This window comes from Eptesicus fuscus, chromosome 2 (genome assembly GCF_027574615.1).
Source record: "Eptesicus fuscus isolate TK198812 chromosome 2, DD_ASM_mEF_20220401, whole genome shotgun sequence".
Lineage (NCBI taxonomy): Eukaryota > Metazoa > Chordata > Mammalia > Chiroptera > Vespertilionidae > Eptesicus > Eptesicus fuscus.
In genome coordinates, this window is record NC_072474.1 from 94,027,952 (window position 1) to 94,049,223 (window position 21,272).

Genomic DNA, 21,272 nt, shown 5'->3' on the forward strand with positions numbered 1-21,272 from the left:
GGAATTAAGAAGGGGGGAAAAAAAGGAATAAAAAAAAAATAAGAAATTTAGTTTCATGCACTCCACCTATGAAGGCAGGAGAGAAGAAATTTGAAGATTTCAGAGTGAAAACAGCCTGGATGGCGTGGCTCAATGGTTGAGTATCGACCTATGAACAGGAGGTCACGATTTGATTCCCTGTCAGGGCACATGCCTGGGTTAATGTTGCAGGTTGATCCCCAGTGGGGGGGCATGCAGGAGGCAGCTGGTCAATGATTCTCTCTCATTGTTGATGTTTCTACCCCTCTCTCTCTCTCTCTCTCTCTCTCTCTCTCTCTCTCCCTCTCCCTTTTCCTTCCTCTCCGAAATCAACAAAAGAATATATTTTTTAAAAGAATGAAAACAAAAGCTTATTTAATTTTGTTAAGAAAATAATCACAGCACCCTAGTCTCCGAATTTTTCAGTTAACTGTGAGATTTCACTGAATTAAAAAGAAACTTCACTGTAAGCACAGACACTAACTGTTGGTGAAACAAACTAATTTCTGTAAGAGTTAGCTAAAGTTGCAAACTCGAGCACGAAGGAGAAAAAGACCATTAATTGCAAAAATACTTCTATGTATTCTAAGTTCATGTATTAATATTCAAGTGCATTTTATTTCCTGTTTTCAGCTAAGTGCATTTTCTTGCATTTAATGATATCAAAACTAACTTAGCAAAGCGCATCTTCATTCTTAGCTTTAAATTAGACTCTGGAGCCCTCCTATTTCCATGCTTGATTAAAAGCACTGGAAGTACACTGAATAGTAAAATGCGCCATTGATGGCTCTGCATCATTTAGAAAACTAATCATACTCTCCGGTACTAAAAACCTATTCATACTTCAAGGGTATAATTAATGGAGAAATTTTACACCTTAATTTTCCTCCAACGTGATCATGCCATAGTTGGGGGAATGGTTGAGGAATGCGATGACAGCACTGCATAACATCAGAAGTCAGTTCACTGTTTTGATTAATAAAATTCTTATTGCCCAGTTATCATATTCAGACACTCAGTTATCCAGTTATTGTGCTGGAATGTAAATGTTATTTCCTTAAAGCCACTCTGGCCTAACTTTTCATTGCACCCAGTGATAAACCCTTCACTGGCTTAGTAACAGCCATGGCAACTCAGTTCCAAGGGCCTCTGACTGACCCCCGTTGTGTTGTATAAACATTCTGGCAGGAACCTCCACAGCCAATGCATAAGCATGATCTAATTTTGCAAGCGTGTCATTACCAACCTTCTCGTATGCAACTCAGGCCAAGTTTTTCCCCTTGTGAATGTTTTTCAAGCCCGCGGAAGAAAAGAGCAAGACAGAGTGAGAGTATGGCCTTGTTACTTCCTATTTGCTAAACCAGATCCCCTCAAGTCTAAGCCACTCCCTGCTCTGCAGTGGGACACACCTTTCTGGTGTCACCCAGGTCCCATAAACACTTGGACTAATGACTCGTCTCCTGGTGGCCCAAAAGCAGCATCTAGAGGGGTCCGGCTCACAGAGCGGCCAGCTTAGCACCAGGTGTTGAAAAAGACAAGGAACATACTTCCCACCCACCCAGACTCTTCCAAGTGAAATAAAATCCCTCCTCACCGCCAAGTTCTTTCTTTCACTAGCTTCTCTCCAGCCGTCTCTCACACGGTCATAGCTCCATTGAGCAAACCATTTTATTCTTAATACACTTACTTTTACATGTAAAAGGACTGAGCAGTTGTTATTTTATTTTCATCTTTTAAATCAGCTCTATGAAACACACCCTAAACACTATGAGACCCAATGGAATATCTTTTTCTTCCACTATTAAAAAACGTAAAACCTCCAACATGTTTGAGAAACTCTTCCATATAATAAGGGTGGTGATCTTGAGTAAAAAAAAAAAAAAAAAAAAACACCTCTAAGTCACCTGTATCATATTCTGGATACAGAATTCTTACTAGGTACATCTGGATATCGCTTCCTCACCATGATAAAATAATGTCCCTAAGTAGGGGGCCGGGCTGAGCAGCTGGCCCGGGAGGGAGGTGCCACAACTTGACCACCATCTGTGGTGCCTCTTAGGCCTGCGTCTCAGCTCTGTGCAGCGTGGAGCTACGGCCCTTGGACGAGACAGCCTGACAGCAAAAGCTGAGCGTCAGCTCCGGCCACGCTAGAGAACGCCACCGAGATCCAGAGCAAACACTGGAGTTCCGTGCAGAGGTTTGCCACTGGCCTGGGTCGTTCCCTACGGGAGGCCCAGGCAGGTGAGAGGGAAGAGGCCAGACGGTGAGCGCCATGGCCATGCCGTCAGGGGGGCCTAGCAGGCACAGGCTGCTGCAGCAGGGAGCACAGCCCCAGGCCAGCAGGGTGCCCTGTGACTCCCCGACTCCCATCCTCTGGGCTTCATCATTGTGCTTTTGTTCATTTTTTTTTTTCTATTAAAAACAAAAATCCACATCCAAAAAATTAAAAAATATATAATTAATTAATTTGAAAATGTCCCTGGGTACACATTAATGTTAAAAAAAAAAATCAGTCTAGCCAAACTTGTGTTTTTTTTTTAAAAAAAATTTTTATTTTATTTTATGCTAAGACCAATAATCCTGAGAGCTCCAACTAAAAAATCTGGAAACTGAGGAGTTTTTGTAAACCTACTTCTGTGGTGGGAAGATTTTCCTGTGGCCCAAGTTCCGTGCTGACCGTATATTGAGGGATGTGGGGCACAGGCCTGAAGGAAGCATAGATCCCATTTATTAAAGGATGCACAGTTGCTAGTAAGGTATTCACCTCACTGACTACCGGGGCCTTTGAAAAATTTACCTGTCAAAGGCCTGCTTGGTAATGAGTAACTTTAAGGAATAACGTAACACATGACAATAGCATTACCACTTGGAATAAATAAGAAAATGTTCAATTTTGGAAAACTTACCACCGAGACAGGGTCCATGGCCTCTTGCTTGACAGGAACTGGGTCAAACATGAGCATTCTTTTAGTTAAGCTTTCTAGGGTGCTCTGGTGTTTGGCCTAGAAAACAAAACAAAGTGTCCTCAATCCCAAGGTTACTTTAAATAAAAACTAGTAAAAATAAAACATAATATTCCTCCTCTCCCCTGCCCCCAGAATGGCTGGAATTTGTTTCCCTTACCTATGAAAGATGCCATTTTGTATAATTAAAACCAGACTCCATGGTCATAACCAGATGAGAGCCAATTGGCATTCCTAACTCAAATCCATAAACCCGGACGTTTCTGGAACAATAGTAAAGCCCCTCCCAAGAAGTCAATCTTCCTTAAGACTGTAGTGCAAACTCAACAGAAGTTCACATTAAATATGAGTGTCAAACACTTTCCCTTACAGAAAAATCAGGGGGGATAAAAGACAAGCAAAAAGAAAACCTAGAACCAACCATCATTAATATCTTTGTTTTTTTAAAAAAAACATATTTTTATTGATTTCAGAGAGGAAGGAAGAGGGAGAGAGAGAGATAGAAACATCCATGATGAGAGAGAATCATGGATCGGCTGCCTCCTGCAAGTCCCCCACTGGGGATCAAGCCCACAACCCGGGCATGTGCCCCTGACTGGAATCGAACCCGGGACCCTTCAGTTCACAGGCCGATGCTCTATCCACTGAACCAAACCGGCTAGGGCTCCTTACAAAGTTTTTACATGGGATTATAGTATGCATAGAATTTAGTATCCATAATTTCACTTGACAATTTATTAGGAAAATGTTTCTTTTCGGTAAGCATGGCTCCATACCATCAAATTCAGCATGCCACATCAGTTTATGTAAATTGTCCCTTTTTACTGGGCACTTAGGTTGCACATCCTTAATTTTTAAAATAAGTATTAGTCTTGGGTGACAAGCATGGACATTTTCCAAAGCATATGATGTATCATCCAGCAAAGATACTGTATTATTTCCATCAATAAAACTGAACCTGTTTCCCAATCCCAACATTTCTACCAGCAACGTATATTATCACTTAAAACAAAGCAAAACAAATCCTGCCAATGTGCTAGTATCAAAATGGCAAATTATTTTTACTCTAAATCGATTTAATTACTGAATTAAAATTTTATCATTTACATTTCTTCTTTTAAGAAATGCCTATTCAGGTCTTGAGTTCTCAGCTTCCCCTCTCCCCCAACTGTTATTGTTTTCTAAGCACTTTTTATATGTGAAGAATATTAGCTTGTATTCACTCCCATTCTTTGGCAAATTTCTCATTAGAAAATAAGACACTCTTCAGCCAGATGTAGCTTGTCCTTGTTCAGTCCTTCTCTTCCCTGCTTCTAACCTTCTGCTCGTTATCCATGTATTTTCTTCTTTGTTCTAAGCTAGTCCACTTGTAGCACTAGTCCACATAAAGCCAACTGCTCCCTCACAGGACAAAGCATTCCGTCTGCTCAATCCCCAGCTGCACTTCACAGGTAATGGAATCACAGCCCCGCTACTACTCAGATCTTCATCGATCTCTTCAGGCACTTACTATCCAAGTTTGGTTTACATGTTAGAGGCGAAGTCTTTATAGACCACTTTGGTTTGGGTGGAAAAGTGAACAAGTTCTAGACTGAGTTCTACCTGAAAGAGCTGTACAGTCCCTGGTTCTCGATTACTTCCTATGTTTTAGCATTAAAACTACCCATCCCCACCCCACCCCACCTCCTGACAGTAATCTGTGGTTTGCTGTGTCCATGCCCTATGGGTTATACTAAGATATCCCCACACACAATTATAAAAGTAATACCGTGTTGTTCTTGTGTTTCACTGCTTCCTTGCAGAAAGCCTCTCCTGGGTCTTGGGACAACACATGAATATCATTTTTAACTCAACATAAGACCCTGACTTCAAAATCCTATTTTCCTACATCACAGGATGTATTGTAATCGGTGAACACAATCTGATACCAGGGTGCTCAAATCAATGGTGCTACCACCCGCATGTCTTCCTGCAAGAACAAACCCCAACCACCAGCGAAAAATGGATGATTTCATGATGATGAAAACCCCTTTTGTGCTTTGAGATCTCTTATTAACCAGTTCCCAGCGTAGCAGCTGTACAGATAGATGTTTCTAAAAATTGCTGTCCAGTGTCCTATACTGGACCTTAAACAAAAGATGGGATATGTGCTTGTATCAATGAGGTCAGATAATTCAGCAGCCCTGACCCATGGCTGGCCACCCCTCCCCCAAGCCTTTTAAATGGAATTAATCCTTACAGATGCACCCACTCCTCTGACAGTATCTTGATGCAAATCCTTCTAAATAAGAGCCCTCATATTCTCAGGTGTCTAAGGAAAGAGCCCAGGTCAGGAGACTCATGAGTTGCATCTTAGCCCTCCCAGGGGGCAACCCCTTTCACATGTAAAAGGACATCTCTTTAATCTACTTCCTAAAATCAATACCCACAATGTTTTAGGAAAAGAAAATTAGAATTAAAACAAAACAAAACAAGCTCTAAATGGTTTATATCAATAGGTATGCACTCAATTTTTTGATATATATCCTGTACAAAGAGCATTAAATTTGTTGGTTCTGCCCTAGCTGGTTTGGCTCAGTGGATAGAGCGTCGGCCTGCGGACTCAAGGGTCCCAGGTTCGATTCCAGTCAGGGGCATGTACCTTGGTTGCGGGCACATACCCAGTAGGGAGTGTGCAGGAGGCAGCTGATCGATGTTTCTGGCTCTCTATCCCTCTCCCTTCCTCTCTGTAAAAAAATCAATAAAACATATTTAAAAAAATTAAAAATAAATAAATAAAAATTTGTTGGTTCCAACTTCTGGAACACTACTATCAGGCACTTGCCTCTTTGCTAACATGACGTTTCAGAAGTAATAAGAGTTGCGTATCACCACCCTATTCAGTCCTCTGTGCTTTATTAGAGGTCACCCCTCCCCCCGCCCACACACACACCCTAAAAAACACCCTCCGATTAAAGTCACTGTAAGAGTTCACAGCTGCCTATGTCCTCCATGAGATCTCATTAAGCACCGGGTCATTTTTCACCCGCTTCCTAGCCTCTCCTCATCTCACCTGCGCCCTTTACTCCCAGTGAGAGCCGCACAGTGGGAGTGAGATGATGGGCTCTGGAGTTCACTTTGGTCCAAATGCTAACGCCACCATTTCGCCCATAAAGCCTTAAGTCCATTTTCCTAATGACCACTGACTCCATTTAGAAACGCATGACACATTAACCTGCTAGCTCTTGTATCATTTTAAGACATTACTTAAGTTACTTTCATTCTTTAATTTTTATGTTTTATCTAAATTTAAGGAAATTAGTGCGCTTGCAAGACTTGCAACCCTAAGAGAGTAAAGTCTAATATAAAGCATCTGTTTCACCAAGCCTGACGCACTTTTATTTTAAAGAGAGCTGTCAATGGGTGTTTCCATTTGTTCAGACGGTGCCTTAGAGAAACTCGGTAGTGATGAAGGGGATATTTCTCATTATAGAAGTATTTCAGCTAATAAATGAAGAAGGAATGGGAGGATTAGAATACCTCATTTTGAAACTCCTAACTAAATAATGCATCACTGGATAACAACAACAACAACAACAACAAAATTCTGTGCCAAGTTCAAATATCACTAGGAACAAAACCACATCTAACAGCACATCGTTGCCTACTTGGTAGCTTGCAAAATGACCGGTTATGCTTTTAGTGCTAATCACAGGAGAGGGAACAAGATAAAGGGGCAGGAAAAGAAACTGATGAACCCTTATCTGTTAACAAGGGCTTCCTGGGAGTGCGGGTGGGAATGTGACAGCTTCATACACACCAGTGTGCCAACTTTAAAGTGAATTCTACAATTAAACCTTCCAATTAAAACATGAGAGGGGAGGCTAAGCTAGAAAGGAACCAAATGTAGGAAGAGAATCAAACATATGAACACAAATCAGGAGTCGGTTTATTTGCGAAAAGCCTGTATACCTGTACCCACTGTGCTTAACCTCTGGACAGACCACTTAGCCACTAGTACCGACTATCTCTGGGTCAGAGAACAGTGACTGCAAGGTCTCCAACGTGCCTTGCCTAGAACTGAGAAGCAGCCAGAACACGGGAAGAACTGAAGTCTCTTAACTTAGTGGCTTTAGTTCCCCACCAGCAACTCAGTACTCTGGGGAGGTTACCATCATTTTTAAAGAATGCTAAAAACTACAAATTCTGCAGAAAACCTGTTACACAACACTGGCAGCAATCTTAAGTCCGACCAGTAGGTGGCGCGCTACAACAGGTATTATAAGACACGGGCAGCAAATTGAGTTTGCCAACATCAGGGTCTTTAAACCTCGTGGGTTTTAAGCAGGCTCCGGAATTCTGTTAACCATTTTATGTGGGTATCACAGACACGAGGAGGCCCCAAATGTGGTTCTGTTTTTTTTCTTACAACTATTTTCCAACCATAAACACATTTACATCTTGGTTGTATGTTGCCTAGCAGAAATATATTCTAATATATTTCGTATATCCCAAGATAACGAAACTGCTTAAAAAAAAAAAAAAGGGCAAAACTAGTTTAAAAAAACTTTTAAGTTACGGAGGTACTTAAAAGGAAAAATATAGAAACACCATCATTGCCAAAACAATTTTCCATAACTGGAGCAAATGTCATCTTTCCCAACTGTGTTATTTTGCTGGGAAGGGCCAAGACAGCTGGATTTTCCTCTGAGAGGAAGAAACACATTTCTCTTCATCCTCTCTCCACTTTTACTTCTAACTTTTCAGATGTTGAAATAAAAGGTCAGATTTTTTACCAAAACGGAAAACTGCATGATTATGTATTAAAAAGCTTCAGTGGATCATTTACATGATGTTTCAGAAGTAATACAGTTGCGTGTCACCACCCTATTCAGTCTTCTGTGCTTTATGAGGGCACAATGTGCCACAGAGCTTAGAAATACACACAGCCCTTAACGTACCACGGTGACGATTTACCAAACCTCCTTTCAAAGTTGCTTGTCTAGAAGATAGAGCATGCTTATTACAAAAACAACTTTATAAATGACTGCCCCTTCTTTAGAAGTATGAGAGAGAGAGAGAGAGAGAGAGAGAGAGAGAGAGAGATTGAGAATATGAAGGCGAACAGAACATGTGTCTGAAGCAGTTTCTTGGTGACAGAGCAGGATTTGCCTCTGACATTCTCCCTTCTCATCTTTTTGTTTTGCCCTCTCTTCCATATCTTTCTTTCCTTATATTCTCAAAGGGTCCCTGCATTATCCTTCCCAACCCAGCCTGACCCCACCTAAGGCTCCAAATCCCCTCCCTCCCTCCAAGCAAATCTGTTTCCTAGCTGACCTCAGCCAGGTGTAAGAAAAACAGGATCAAATCAGCACACCTTCTGTAAGTACCCCCTACCGCCACCCCCCCCCCCCCCCAGCTTTTAACTCTCCCAAGCATGTGGAAGTTAAAGGAGGAAGCATGTCCCCCCCCCTCCCCCCCCCCCCACAACACCCCCGCCGGACTCTTTACTCCTCAAAGGAACTTCAGGGGAAAAAAGAAAAAGAAAGCCCAACAAACCAATCTCTGTGGTGTGTGTGTGTGTGTGTGTGTAAAATTCTTGGCCAGGACGAGGACCAGGACAGGCAGGCAACATCCCTGTAGCTACACTTCCTTCCCAAAGAAACTTTTCTCTCTTCACTTCTATCCCCAAACTCTCTAAGCTCCCAAGGAGCTGAATACTGAATGGCAGCTGCTCTGGCCAGACACACGAGGGGCCAGGCAACAGATACAAGCAGGCGTTTTTTGAAGTTGGAGGCTCTTTTCAGAACGGCCGAAGGCTGGCACCTACCTGGAAATGCGCGTCCCGTTTTCATATCCCTTGAGGACTTCCACCTCCCCCAGTCTTCTCTAGTTGGTTTGAAAGGGGGGCGGGAAAAATCCACGGAGTACTTCTAAATCTTTGCCCCTCATAAATTAGTTATTTTGCATCAAAATGTTTTGTAAATGGGAAAGAAGTTAATTATTTAGTTTCAGATTAAATATAATGATCCAGTGAGCAAACAATCCGCCCTCTCTCCTCTCTCGGCTAACAAGCCACCCAATTTTACTTTCCTGCCTCCACCCATCTGCTCCACCCTATGGAGAGTTGCCAAGCCCAGTCCAACTTGTCCAAACAGGACATGGCTTCAGATAAGATTCTGCCCACACCCTGTACTTCGGAAAGACGGAGTGAAGCAATTGATTTTGCATGTAAATAAGGACAGGTGCAAAGGTAACGACCAGGCACAATCCCTACACTTTAGCCAGGAGGAGGCCCAGCAGTGCAGGGGTGGGGGTGGGGAAACCCAACCCAGGCCCGGCAGGTAAACTCTCAAGTTCACAGCCACCTGGTGAGTAGCACTCCATACCTTTCTTAAAAAGAAATTTTAGCAAACCCTAACCATTTTCAATACTAAGGTTACACACTTGTTTTCCTTCTTTCGGCTGACAATTCCGTATTTTAGTTTTAAGGGCAAGCAACCCAAGATCCATTGAGAAATTCCCATGATGCATAATCCTGCTGTGCACGGATCTTTGTATCTTATGAAGGCTGCCGCCCCAGCCCTCGCAGTTCTCTTCTGTGGAGTGTTATATAATCACATCCAGAAGGGCTGTGTGAGGCCAGGCGGCCTCGCTCGGCTGGTGCCCTATCACTGGAGACCCACCCCACTCCACCCTAAGGGGCCTCCACCCATGGGGCCCCACCCTGGAGGGAGTGGGAGGCTGGGAGGGACCAACTGGCTCCAGCCAGCAGCTAGTTCCTGGAAACTCTGGCCTCAGCAGTGATGGCTGGAACCTTAAAAATAACCAGAAAGAATCGTTCAGGGTGGTGGTAATTCCCTGGGCTCCTGAGAATTCTCCGTTAAAAGTCGATCTCATAGCACCCCGGACCCTTTGGATAGGGACCATGAGCTAACACTGCCCTCTCCTTCAAAGTAAACAAAAAGGAAAGAGAAAAGCACTGGAACCACTGCTATGTAGGAGAATTAATTCAACATGTCCTCAAACCAAGTCCTCCTCCTCACTCCTGCCTTGAAACGGCTGCCAGGCTGCCCCCCACTCCCCGCCCCCCCCCGCCCCCAACTTGCTTTATTTTCTGGTCCTTCAGCATGGAAACCTCTCGTTCCATTTCTGCAGTTGCCATCCAAAGCCAAGCCCTCAGTGCCTCAGGACCCTGACCCTGTTACTGGGGTTTTTTTCCTCTTCTGGCCTCCCCACCTCCAACCCATCCCCATCCCCTGGCCTCCTACATTTCTCAAAGCCCTCTTTTCTCATCTAGTCTTTCCTACGCTCAGGAACCTTCCTCCCTCCAACAGGATTCCCCAGGGCTTGGGGAGTGGGTTCAAGAACCCATGCTCAGCAGCCCCTCTACCAAGCAGCAGCCCCCTGCTCCAACAAGCGCCCTTCGTGCTGGCGGCCCTGTCCCCCACCCCCAATGCCTTTGTTCACTTTTGGCCCTGATGCTGGGCAGCCCGCGAGGAATGCCCCGTCCCCTTCCGGCTTATCTCAATCCTCCTAATTCTTCAAAGACCAGCTCAAGGCCCTCCCCACTCTGTGCAGCCGCTGACTGCACCCTGGTACGGCTGCCTTCTTACCTAGATAGGCTGGGCCTTTTCGCTTGCCCAAGGTAGGTCTCGGACCAGCACCTGAGCACGTGGTATACTCCCCTTGGAGGACTCCCTCCCCACAGGAGAGATCAGGCTTGTCCACGAAAGGACATTTTTTTTTTTTTTTTGGGTCAGGCACGAGGAGCCAATATAAGAGGACTCAGTCCATGCTAAGAGTTCCACAGTCATTTGCTCTCTTCCCTTTGAATGCACTTGGAATCTCCCTTAAATAATTAATGGGGATGAGGCAGACCAGACCTAACCCTAAAGGAAACTAAACTTCTCTTAAAAAAAAAAGGAAAAAAAGAAAGAAAAAGCTTTTGCTCCTAACCTTAATCTTGCCTGTTAGGGGTGTCCTCCAGAAACCTTACCAGTTTCATCCTCAAAGAATATTTTATTACCCACCCAGAGAGATCTTCTAAACACGTCTAGTGTCAAGGTCTCTACGATGTTTTAGAGCCTAAAATAGAAAAGAGATAGAAGAGGCAATTGCATGGTGTGTGTGTGTGGGGGGGGGGGGGGGGGGGGGGGGGGGTGGGGGTGGAGAAGGGTGTTATGTGTAACAAAAAACACTAGGTTTTTTTTGAAAAGCATACTTCCCTTGACCAAAGAAAGCCAGGGGTTTCCTGTAGATCCTTACCACCTTTATGGCTGCCCATCTGCAGGTGCTGTTCTTTACAAGGACTGTGTCCCTCAAAGCCCACGACCTTCCCATTTTACTGATGAGAACACTAGAACAGAGAGGCAAAGTAATCTGTCCAAGATCACACAGCAGCTAAGTTGTAGAGCTGGGATTTGAACCCAAAGTAGGCTGACTTCAAGGCTGGTGTACTTGGCACTCCACTCTCCTTCCTCGGACAGAGGACAACATCCCACCACAAACAGCAATCGTGGGATAGCGATTTCCGTGAACAGATCTGTCCATGGGGCGCGTAGGGCATTGGGGGACAGTGTCTTTCTTTACAGGAGCTGCGATTTCAGTCCCTCCCAACTGGTCCCTGATGCCTACCTTCTCTCGTAGGATGCATGCTTGGACACAAGATCAAAAGACGCGTTCTGAAGGCCCTAAATTAGGCTATTATTCTTCCTAGCCAATGCACCTGCAACTGGTCCATAAAACTGCTGGGAAAAATTGGCAGCTTTACTCAAGTAAATACGGAAATCCTCATAATCACTGTGCAAAGGTGCAAGGGTCAGGTCCTCATCCCCATTTTAGAAATGAGGAAATGGAGGAACAGAGGTGAAATGGCTCGCCCAAATTTGCAGAGCTGCTTGGAGCTGCAGGCCAAGAACGAAAGTGTGTCTGCCTGTAGACCAGGGCTCTTTCTGTTCTGCTTCAGTCTGTGCCGTGGGACCGACTCTTAAGTGAAATCATCTCACATTAGGGTCACTCCCTGGTAACGGAGGGTGTGGGACGTGTGGCGTGCAGCGCCACACCGGCCCATGCTCGCTTGGCAGGGCCAAGGGAGGTTCCAGCGGGCGATTAAGATTTCAAAACGCCTTTCTGGTTAGAGCACCCTGGACCGACACCATCCTGTGGCGCAAGGAAGAAGAATGACTGCACCTAATTTGAGATTAGCTCTAATGAGTAGGTGTTCAATGAACACTTGGGAGATGCATAAATGAATGGATGTCAATCTACACTTCTCACATGCTAGGATAAAATGAAGGGCAAGGGCCACAGAATGACCTTCTACCAGGTGTCACCCGGTGAAGCGAGTCTGAAAAAATCATCTCCTAAAACCTAAAACACCAAGTAAAGGTGAAAACTTCTGGAGGCTCAGGAGAGAATAACTCCCTTGTTTGGAGAACTAAGTGGAACAGGAACTTGAACTGACGAATGAAAGTCCTTTTGGGGTGCAATGCCTTGGAAGGCACCAGGGTATAAAGTGCAGGAACAGATAAAGGAGTGGATTTCAGTGATTAGACTCAAAGAACAGTAATTAGTATAAAGAGCTTATAGGCCAAAGGAGGAAAAAAAAACCACACCCGATTCCCAGGTCGCTCTCCAGGGTAGATGCACTCACCTCCACGTCCACTTGATCTCCTATGTCTACATTTGGCCGCACTCCACTGATCTGGGTTGAGACTAGCTCCAGGCCATGCCTGGAGATCCTCAAGCCTGCCAGAGATTGGTAACCATCTAGAGCATGCCTCAAGCTAATCTGGGCTCTTCGGGGTCCGCCTGGAAGGGGGCAGCCTCAGAAAACACCCGCTTCATGGAAATCAGGGCAAGAGCCAGATCCAGGGTTACAAGGAATGCATGGGCTGAAGGGCCACTTAACTTGCTACATTCTGTCTCCAGGTCCCCTAATCATTAGATGGGGGGAATGATAATGTATTCCGCCTAGCAACACAATAGAGTGAGTTTCAAAAAGATCCAGAACCTGTTTTGTTAGAGAAAGAACTTTACTATTAAACACTCTGACTGAGAGGTATAAAATATACTGATAATTTTTTAAAATGGTCCATTGAATTATGGTGACTTTTCAGGAAAAGCACACAGCCAGTTAAGATATATTTAATTTGAGGGAAAACAGTCCTAGTTCTGGTTCAGAAACGGTGTCTCTAGCATTATGTCTCTTATTATTGCTAAATTTCAAGGAAAGAGGTGGGGTTTCAGGGGGTGGGGTGGGGAGCAGGGCTACCTCCTTTGGACAATGCTCTCCCCTATCGGGGTAGACTGCTGTCTGGTTTCCTGTCTCGAGCTCTGCTTCAGAGGACAAACAGGGTCTGGAAAATGAGAATGCTAAAAACCATCATAATCCTTCCTTTCCACCTCACTCCAAAGATGATTTTTGACTAGAGTATTATTACATGTTAGCAAAGCAGGTAACAATTGTTTTACGATTCTAGGGATTTTTTTAAAAAAGCTAGAACCAATGATAAATGAAGCACTTCAGAAAGAAACCCAATTTCCAGAATAATGTAATTCCTAGTATTAAGAAGATGAGGTTGTTTATATTTATTTTTCTTCAAACACAACCAGTGTGAAAATAGAGTGAGAATTACCACCTAAGAAAGCTGCCCATTTTACAGCAAAAATGGTGATTTGGAAATATTAAGAAGGGGGAGCGAGGATAAAATGGAATTGAATTAGGAATGATGATTTACATGGTCAAGAGATAAAATTATTATTCCCTTTTTTTGTAATTATAGTAACTTTCAGACTGTTATCATTTACCCTATTGTTTAGTTTAGCATTTAGAAGCTTGCAGAATTTTTTTTTTCCCCTTGGTAGAATATATTAGCTCCTTACAATCTCTATTAACCACCTCCCTTTTCCCACAAATGAGGAGGGAAGAATGATTTGGGGTAAGCCAAATAAAAAAACTCAATCTATCAAATCTACTTGGATTGTTAACAACTTTGGAACCAAAACAAAACAAAAATCTTGCTTCAATGTGGGTTACTTATGAATTATAGTTGAAAGGCCTCTTGTCCTACAAGTCAGCTAATAAATCAAGTTTGCTTCATCCAAAGAAGAAAAAAAATCATATTGAAACTTTCCAAAACTCCCATCTTTTTTCAAGGAAAGTCATCAGTAGTCTACTATTAGATCCTAGTAGTTTTCTTAATATCATATTGTATATTTATCCATAAGGCAAAAATGTGGCGGAACAAAACATTAAAACCAAAGTACTATTATCATCAACTTTTGGAAGAATATGGCCTAACTTGCTGCCTTACTTAATTATTCCATTAAATAATATTGTAAGTAATTCCTTTAGATTGTAAAGAAAATCCAAAAATAAGAACTTTAAAAAAGAAACTTGCCAAGTTTTCTTTTCCAACCATCTCTTTAAAACTTGGTTTCTGAAGAACCAGGAGAAAAATAATTGGTTCAAATAGGTTTTAAATAGTTAACCCACAACTGGCAGAATATACAAAAAAGAAAAAAAATGGGGTTATAAGAAAGTTGTTCTTGTAAGACAATAAAAATAAAAGAGTATCCTCCTGTTTTCAAAACATAAGATTAAAAATTTTTTCCAAACTATCATTAAATGAATTTCCTATTTCCAGTTCTCCTTTTCTTTGACCTGGTTCTTCTTAAAATAGTTTGGAAATCAGATGTAGAAGACCGTCAAATCTTTGTCCTTAAAAAAATCCTCCTAGTACTTAAGTGTTTCTCTTTAAAAAGACATGAACCTGGGATTCCCTCCCGCCCCCCCCCCCCCCAATATATCTTGTTTTGCTTTAATACTTTTCCTAAAGATTTGTTCCTTAACACAGGCAAGACTTTCACGCTTCCGATGCCTTCAGCATCCCTTGTTAAATGTGATCAAGGAGGGGCCACCTCTCTCAGATAAGCATAGGTCTTCCAAACTGTGAGGTGGTAATCCTGAACCAGAATTGACAGCTTCAGGGCAAAATGCCTATCTCAAAACAAACACCCTAGGCACCTCAAAACAAGGATAAAAACCAACCAACAACAACAAAAACCAAAAACCTCCTTTAGACTTCTAGCCAATATGCACACCAGTCTCAAGTCACAATGGACAATGATACATTTAAAAAGGTAAAAGTCTTTTATTCACCCCCCATAAACACACTGGAGGCAAAGGGTGTATGTAAAAAGGTTAACTGACTTCTCATTATGACATAACGAGGGCATCTTAAGCAATAGCAAGTGTGTAGAGACATGATAACTCCCTGGGTGGGGATAGGGAGTTGAGGGGCAGGGACCAAGGCCTGGTCTGGGCTACTGATCTACCAGAAAACAGCCTGAAACAGGAAAGAGCACACATATGCCACTTGGAATGTATGACGCAAACCCCAGCCTTGAAACAAAGAACAGGAAACAGCTCTGCTGGCTGTGCTGGAGAGAAAGCACAGAGAAACATTTAGCCGGCCCTCCCTGACCCTATATTCATGAGCAGCTGGAGTTTTTAAAGACAACAACAGGGGGGTGGAGGTGTTTGTTCTATGGGTGTGAATAATAACACCCGCTTTATACAGGGGACCTGCCCTATTTACAAATAGGAGCTTCCACATACAGTCAACGTAAGTGAACATGGGATTTTATCATAGTCAAGCAGCAGAGACCTTCCTAATTAACACCAGTCTCCCTACCGATTTCTTTTGTCTCTACATCCCCCATCCCAATGGCTGGTCTCTAGCCATGACCAAATTCTGGGTTAGGGTAATAATTATTATTCAGCCTCAGAGCATCAGTAGGAAAATGAAGATAAAACACTGCTGTTAAGAATTCAGATTACAATTGGGTTATACCACACAACTGAAAAAGTGTCCCTTAGCCACATAACTAAATTCTAAGACAAAGTGTGGACAGCTAGTCACCTCACATTTTCAGTCCTTTTCAACTGCATAATTATAAAAATATTTGCACACAGCTATCTGCACATCTGTACACACGTCGACAGAAATTCACCTTTTGAGAATATGATTCTGCTCCAGACATTTCATATAATCCAAAATTGTTACACAATCTGTAGAACAGAGTATCAATTAGCAAGAGTATCAATTTTTATAAGCTAGGCTAAAATATTTCCTTTAGGTATTTTTAGGTTAATAAAATCCATTCATATTCCTTTTCCCATTATTCCTCTTTATTTTGTTAGCACTGCTGAACTCAGGTTCCCATGATCAGAGATTTAAGAATTTCTGTGTAGACATTTAACTCCAGGTTTAAAAAAGAAAGACAGGAAGAAAAAGGCATCACTCTCCTTATAGCAACCAGAAGATTGGGTTTTAATTAGAAACTTTGCAGTGAAAAAAAAAAAAAAAAGCAACAACCTTCCTCCAAAGCGATGTTGCTGTTTTATATCTGACAAGGTTTTGCAGTCTAAGCAGCTACTTTTCTTTGTTATTGTCAAGTTAGGATTTTTATACTTGCATTCTCCTGCATGCAAGCCAAATGCCCCTTACAGTGTCTCTTCATTGAACTTACTAATAGTACATTACGTTTTTTCCCTCCTAATGGTTCTGCAGCAAACCCCACTGACTGTAGAAATTGAGATGTTTCTCTAGGGAATTTAAATTAATCAAACATCTCATTTCAGGTTTCTGTTAACAGCCTAAGGTCAACTAACATGTTCCATGTTTCAAGCCGGAAGAAACTTATACCTTCACTTTCTTAAAAAAAATAAAAAATACTCGCACAATTTTGGATAGTGTAATGCTATCAGATTGGTTTTTTTCCCTGAAAGGAAAGTCTTCCCTCAGGTGAGGCAGATTATCATTCAGATGGACTTCTCTCCAAAATAAAATGCTCCTCGGATTCAGACATAAAGCACTCAAAAAAAAAAAAAAAAAAAAGGACATCACAAAATTGCTCTGTGGAAAAACCTTTAATGAACAACTGCCCTATGCCTCACTTGATTTTGCTAATAATTACAGGTACAAACCCTAAATAAATAATAATTACAGACTCTTCCCCCCCCCCCCCCCATATATACCAGACTCTTGTGAGAACATAATATATCTCTAAAGTGTCTTGGCGATCTTCGTGGAAAAAATACATTCTGAGTGAGTGAAAAATTCAGTGCAAAGTATTTATTTTAGCGAAATACAAAAAGGTGTGCAATTTCCAATTTCCGTTTAACCTGCCTTACTCAAAACAAGTCCCGTTCACATGCTTTTCTCCTAGTACTCGAGTGTTTGTCTTGTTGGAAAATGTAAAGCAAAAAAAAAAAAAAAAAAGGTTCTCCCGGTTATCTGCCAAAGAAGCGGCTATGACCATCCAGGGCTTATCTGCCATCTCCAGGAAAGCCGCCGGGGATCAAGCCCTGGGTCCCGGGCCGGCTCTGGTCCCTAACTGCGGGCAGCTGCCTAAGGCGGTCGCCGCCTCCGGCCACGCTGCAATCGTTGCTCCAGGCACTGCGGCAGGTTCTCTCCGCGCCCCGAGGAGGACGCTCCCAAGCCGGCCGGCCCCCGGGGATCCAGACGCCCGGGCAGCTCCTGGGCTCCAGGACCGAGGATGGGATGCTGCCTCCTGTCCCAACGGCCCCAAGTTTCTTCCCAGAGGGACCGGGAGGCTCTTCCAAGTTTGTTCCGGCGGGCGAGCCGCCGCGCGCCCCGTCCGAGAAGGGGGGCGGCGGGGTGCGCGGGCGGAGGGCGGGGAGGGGGAGGGCGCGGGAGGGAGGTGGGGGACCCGGAGGGGGAGGAGCGGGAGCGCGGCCTCGGCGCTACCTTTCTCCAAACAACGTTGCCACACGCGGAGACCACTGAGATTTAGGGGGCTTTGGAGGGGATCGCGAGCGGGCGGACGGGCGGGCGGCGGCCGGGGACCACACAGGTGAGCCCCCGCCCGCGCCCTCGCCGGCGCCGCGGCGGGAGCTGCCGGCCTCGCTCACCCGCACCCCCGGATCCTCATGGTGGCTCCCCCCGAATCCCACACTTTCTACCGCTAAACCCGGGGACTTCCTCCTCCTAGTCTCCCTCTCCGCCCCCACCCCTGGCTGCGAGGAGCTGTTGCACTTTTCCCGAGCCCACGGGCGCCTGCACCCCCCAACCCATTCACAGAGCACCCCCTTAAAAATAGGAAACCGGACGAGCCCCGAAGGGGGGCAGCCGGAGGCGGGCGAGGAGGAAAGGTGAGGGAGAGGGGACTTACTTTTCGAGGTGCAGTGCTGAGCGCTGCAGATAAGAAAATAAAGGCCCGGCTCTGGGCTGCCTGAACCCCGCGAATGCAGTAAATGTCAGCGCCCCAGTGCGGGCGCGGCGGCGGCGGGGTCGCAGGGGACGGGGGCTGCGCGCGTGCGGCGGCGCTGCTCGGCTCGCGGGCGCTCGCTGCGCTCCGGCTCCGGCCCGGTCCGCGCGGCTCCGCTCCCGGCTCCCCTCTGGCTCCTGGCACCGACTCCGGGCAGTCACATGACGCCGGCGCCGCTCGCTCTGCGAGCCTCCCGGGGCTGGCGGGGTAAGTAGAGGCTGGGACCCGGGGTGGGAGGGTCAGGGAGGGGAGAGGAGCCGCCGCGGCCGCCCGGGCTGGGCGGGTCCCCACCCACTGGGTGGAGGCAGCCGCCGGAGGGGTCGACCGAGTCACTCGCGCAAACACGCACCCCGCCCTGCGCCCTTCCCCCGCCGCCCCCGCCTCCCGCGCCGCCTCCGCCCCGCCCCGCCCAGTCACCCGGGGACGGCCTGACAGACACTCATTATTCCCCGGAGCCGGGCGCCGCCCCGCCGGCCCAACCTGTCCCGCGAGGCGCGGCGCGGCCGTGGGGCTGGGCGGGCGGGCGCGGCGCGGCCCCCGCCCAGGAGCCCCCGCCCTCCGGCCCCCGCCCGGTCCGGCGCGCCCGGCCCCGCGCCCCCTCCCTGCGCCCTCCGCCCGGGAGCCCGCGCCCCGCCCGCCTGGACCCGCCGCGCCGCCGCCCGAGCCCGGGGGGAAGGAAGGGCGGCGTTGCCCGCTGCGGGCGGCACAGGGCTTCAACCCGCCGCGCCGCTTCCAAAACACACAGCCGGGCTCGCGGGCGAGCTGAGGCGGGGGACCGGGCCGGCTGAGGCCATCCATCAGCCGGCCCCGGCGGGAAGGGCGGCCCCGGGCGCGGCGGGAAGGGCTGGGCCCCCGCGGCCAGGCGGCCCCTCCTGGGCCGAGTGCATCCAAGTCTCTTAAAGGAAAAGCAGAAAGGGCACCCGTGGTGACGGAGCGGGTGGACCGGGGCCGAAGCGGAGAGGAGCGGCGGGGAAAGGGAGGGCATTTGGGGTGCCTGCAACCCTAAAGTGGCCCCGAGTGTCCAAGGTCATTCCCCATTCTCTTAGCGCGCCCTTCCTTTGTGGCCGGGGCGCGGGGACCCCCCTCGTCGCCCACCCCACAGATGGACGGCCCGGGTGGCGCACCCCGCCTCCCAGGACTTTTCTTTGAAGGCCCGGTGACCCCGGAGCAAACTTCCCACGGGCCTGGCCTTGGCCCTGGAGCGAAAAGGAGACCAGGAGCGGCGGCGTTTTTGCTCAGCCGGGCCTGCCTGAAAACTTGGCAAACTTCGGGCCGGGTCCTCCCTCCCGCCCCCGCGGGAGAACTCGGGCCAGCGGAGGGCTCTGCCCCGCAACCTTTCATTTCACGCCGCTTCCCTGGGACCCAGCCCAAGGGTACCCCGTGGCCTTCCCTGCGCCGGACGGCGGAAACGCGCGTTCTGGCCCAGCCAAGCCAGGCCATTGGGAGGATTTTGGATAGCCTGGTACCCGAGTTCAATGCTTTTGGAGTTTTCTTTTTTTTTTTTTTTTTTTAACAGTATTAATGTAATAAGGAATTAAATAAAAAAGAACAAAGGACAAATTGGTTCAATTGTTTTAGTCCTGTGTAATGTTTAAAAAACGCCCTGCTTCAGTCTATGGCTTGTTATTGCTTCAAGATGTTTTAAAGGCCCTTTCAGTTCACCAGTCTCACTTTGATGCTTCATCCAGGCATGGTACTACTTAAAACGCGGAGATAGAGATATTCTGAGCCTCATCATTTAGCTATACAGTAATATAAAGTTAGTACCGGTAACCTCAAGTAGTAAAATTACAAATTGTAAAAAAATGCACGTAAAAGCCCACATGGAGAACACCCAGAACTGACACTGATTCATGTGCCATCATGCTGTCTCACAAGATTAATCTTTAAAAATGTAAAGAGCTGAGAGTTTTTTTTTTTAAATGAATAAAAGGCAAAGGCAAGAAAGAAAAGTCAAACTTGTGTCAATTATTAATTGCAGTTTACTGATCACTGACATCATGAAATGTCTGATTGGATGCCGGAGATTTGTATTCGCTGAAAAACTTTTATTTAGTGATGACTGATGGGATTGTTTTGCATTTCGGTGCCTGGGCTCATGGTAGGGGCTCAAAAAATATAGGCTTCACTCAAGGGACAGAGTGATGAAAGCCTAAAGCACAAAAACCATGGTTTTTACATTGTTCATGTGGGTGTGGACCCAAAGTAGAAGTGAGAAATAGGTCTATCTGAGAAAAGTGGGACGGGCTTTGACATGAAGGGTGGGGGAGGGCGGAGAAGAGTCATCCAAAGGGTTAATTAGTGAACACATGGTGTTCAGTGCCCTGTGGGAGGCAGCTCAAACACATCTTGTGAAAAAAAAAAAAAAAAAAAGAATCCATCCAGGGAAGGACACTACCATCCTACCATCCCCCAGGTGCCCAAACCAGAACTGCCTGAAGTCCTCCTTGACTCCTCCCCTCCCTAGCCAGTCACAGCCCGGTTATTCACTGAATCTTGGACCTCCTCAATCACTACCCACGCCTTGGCTACTATCCTGGGCCAGCCTATTGCCATAGTGTCGTGCAGGTCATTCTGTTTGTAGCATGGCTGGACTGTGAGAAAGGGAACAAAGGAATAGGAATGCCTTTTCTAAAATGCAACCTAAACATGTCAATCCCTTCAATGACTTCCCCCCAGATAAAATCCAAGAGTTCAGCACTGTGTAGGCCTGGCCTCCACCTGTCATTTTAGCTTCACCTCTCCCCGTTCTCCCCTCCCATTCTTGAGCAACACTGAGCGTTCCTTTCCTTTACCAATGCATTCTCCCTTTGCACATGCTCCTTGTAGGTGGGCTAGCCTCCTCTCCTTCTCCCCCAACTCCTGACCTCTACTCTCATTTCCCTTTAAATATTCACCCTTAATACTATCTTCAATGACATTTTCAACAAAATATATCTTCTCTCACTACCATCCCTCACCCCACCTTTGGAAGAGTGGAGGCTCTCCTTGGTACCCTGACAACTCCCATGC

General features: G+C 46.1%; 1 protein-coding gene across 2 annotated transcripts in view; it reads right to left on the reverse strand.

Moving 5' to 3' along the window:
- KLF3 (KLF transcription factor 3) overlaps positions 1–18,518 on the reverse strand; it is a 34,277-nt gene extending 15,759 nt beyond the window's left edge. Inside the window, exons 1-2 of one of the 2 annotated variants that reach the window (XM_008140214.3) lie at positions 18,165–18,518; positions 2,925–3,020 (exon numbers count right to left, since the gene is read on the reverse strand). In XM_008140214.3, coding sequence (XP_008138436.1) covers positions 2,925–2,981 — 57 coding nt within the window. In that variant the 5' untranslated portion in view covers positions 2,982–3,020; positions 18,165–18,518. Of the gene's footprint in view, positions 1–2,924; positions 3,021–8,790; positions 8,982–18,164 lie in introns of those variants that run through there. The other variant, XM_028143663.2, reaches the window with a different exon arrangement.
- Positions 18,519–21,272: the final 2,754 nt, after the last annotated feature.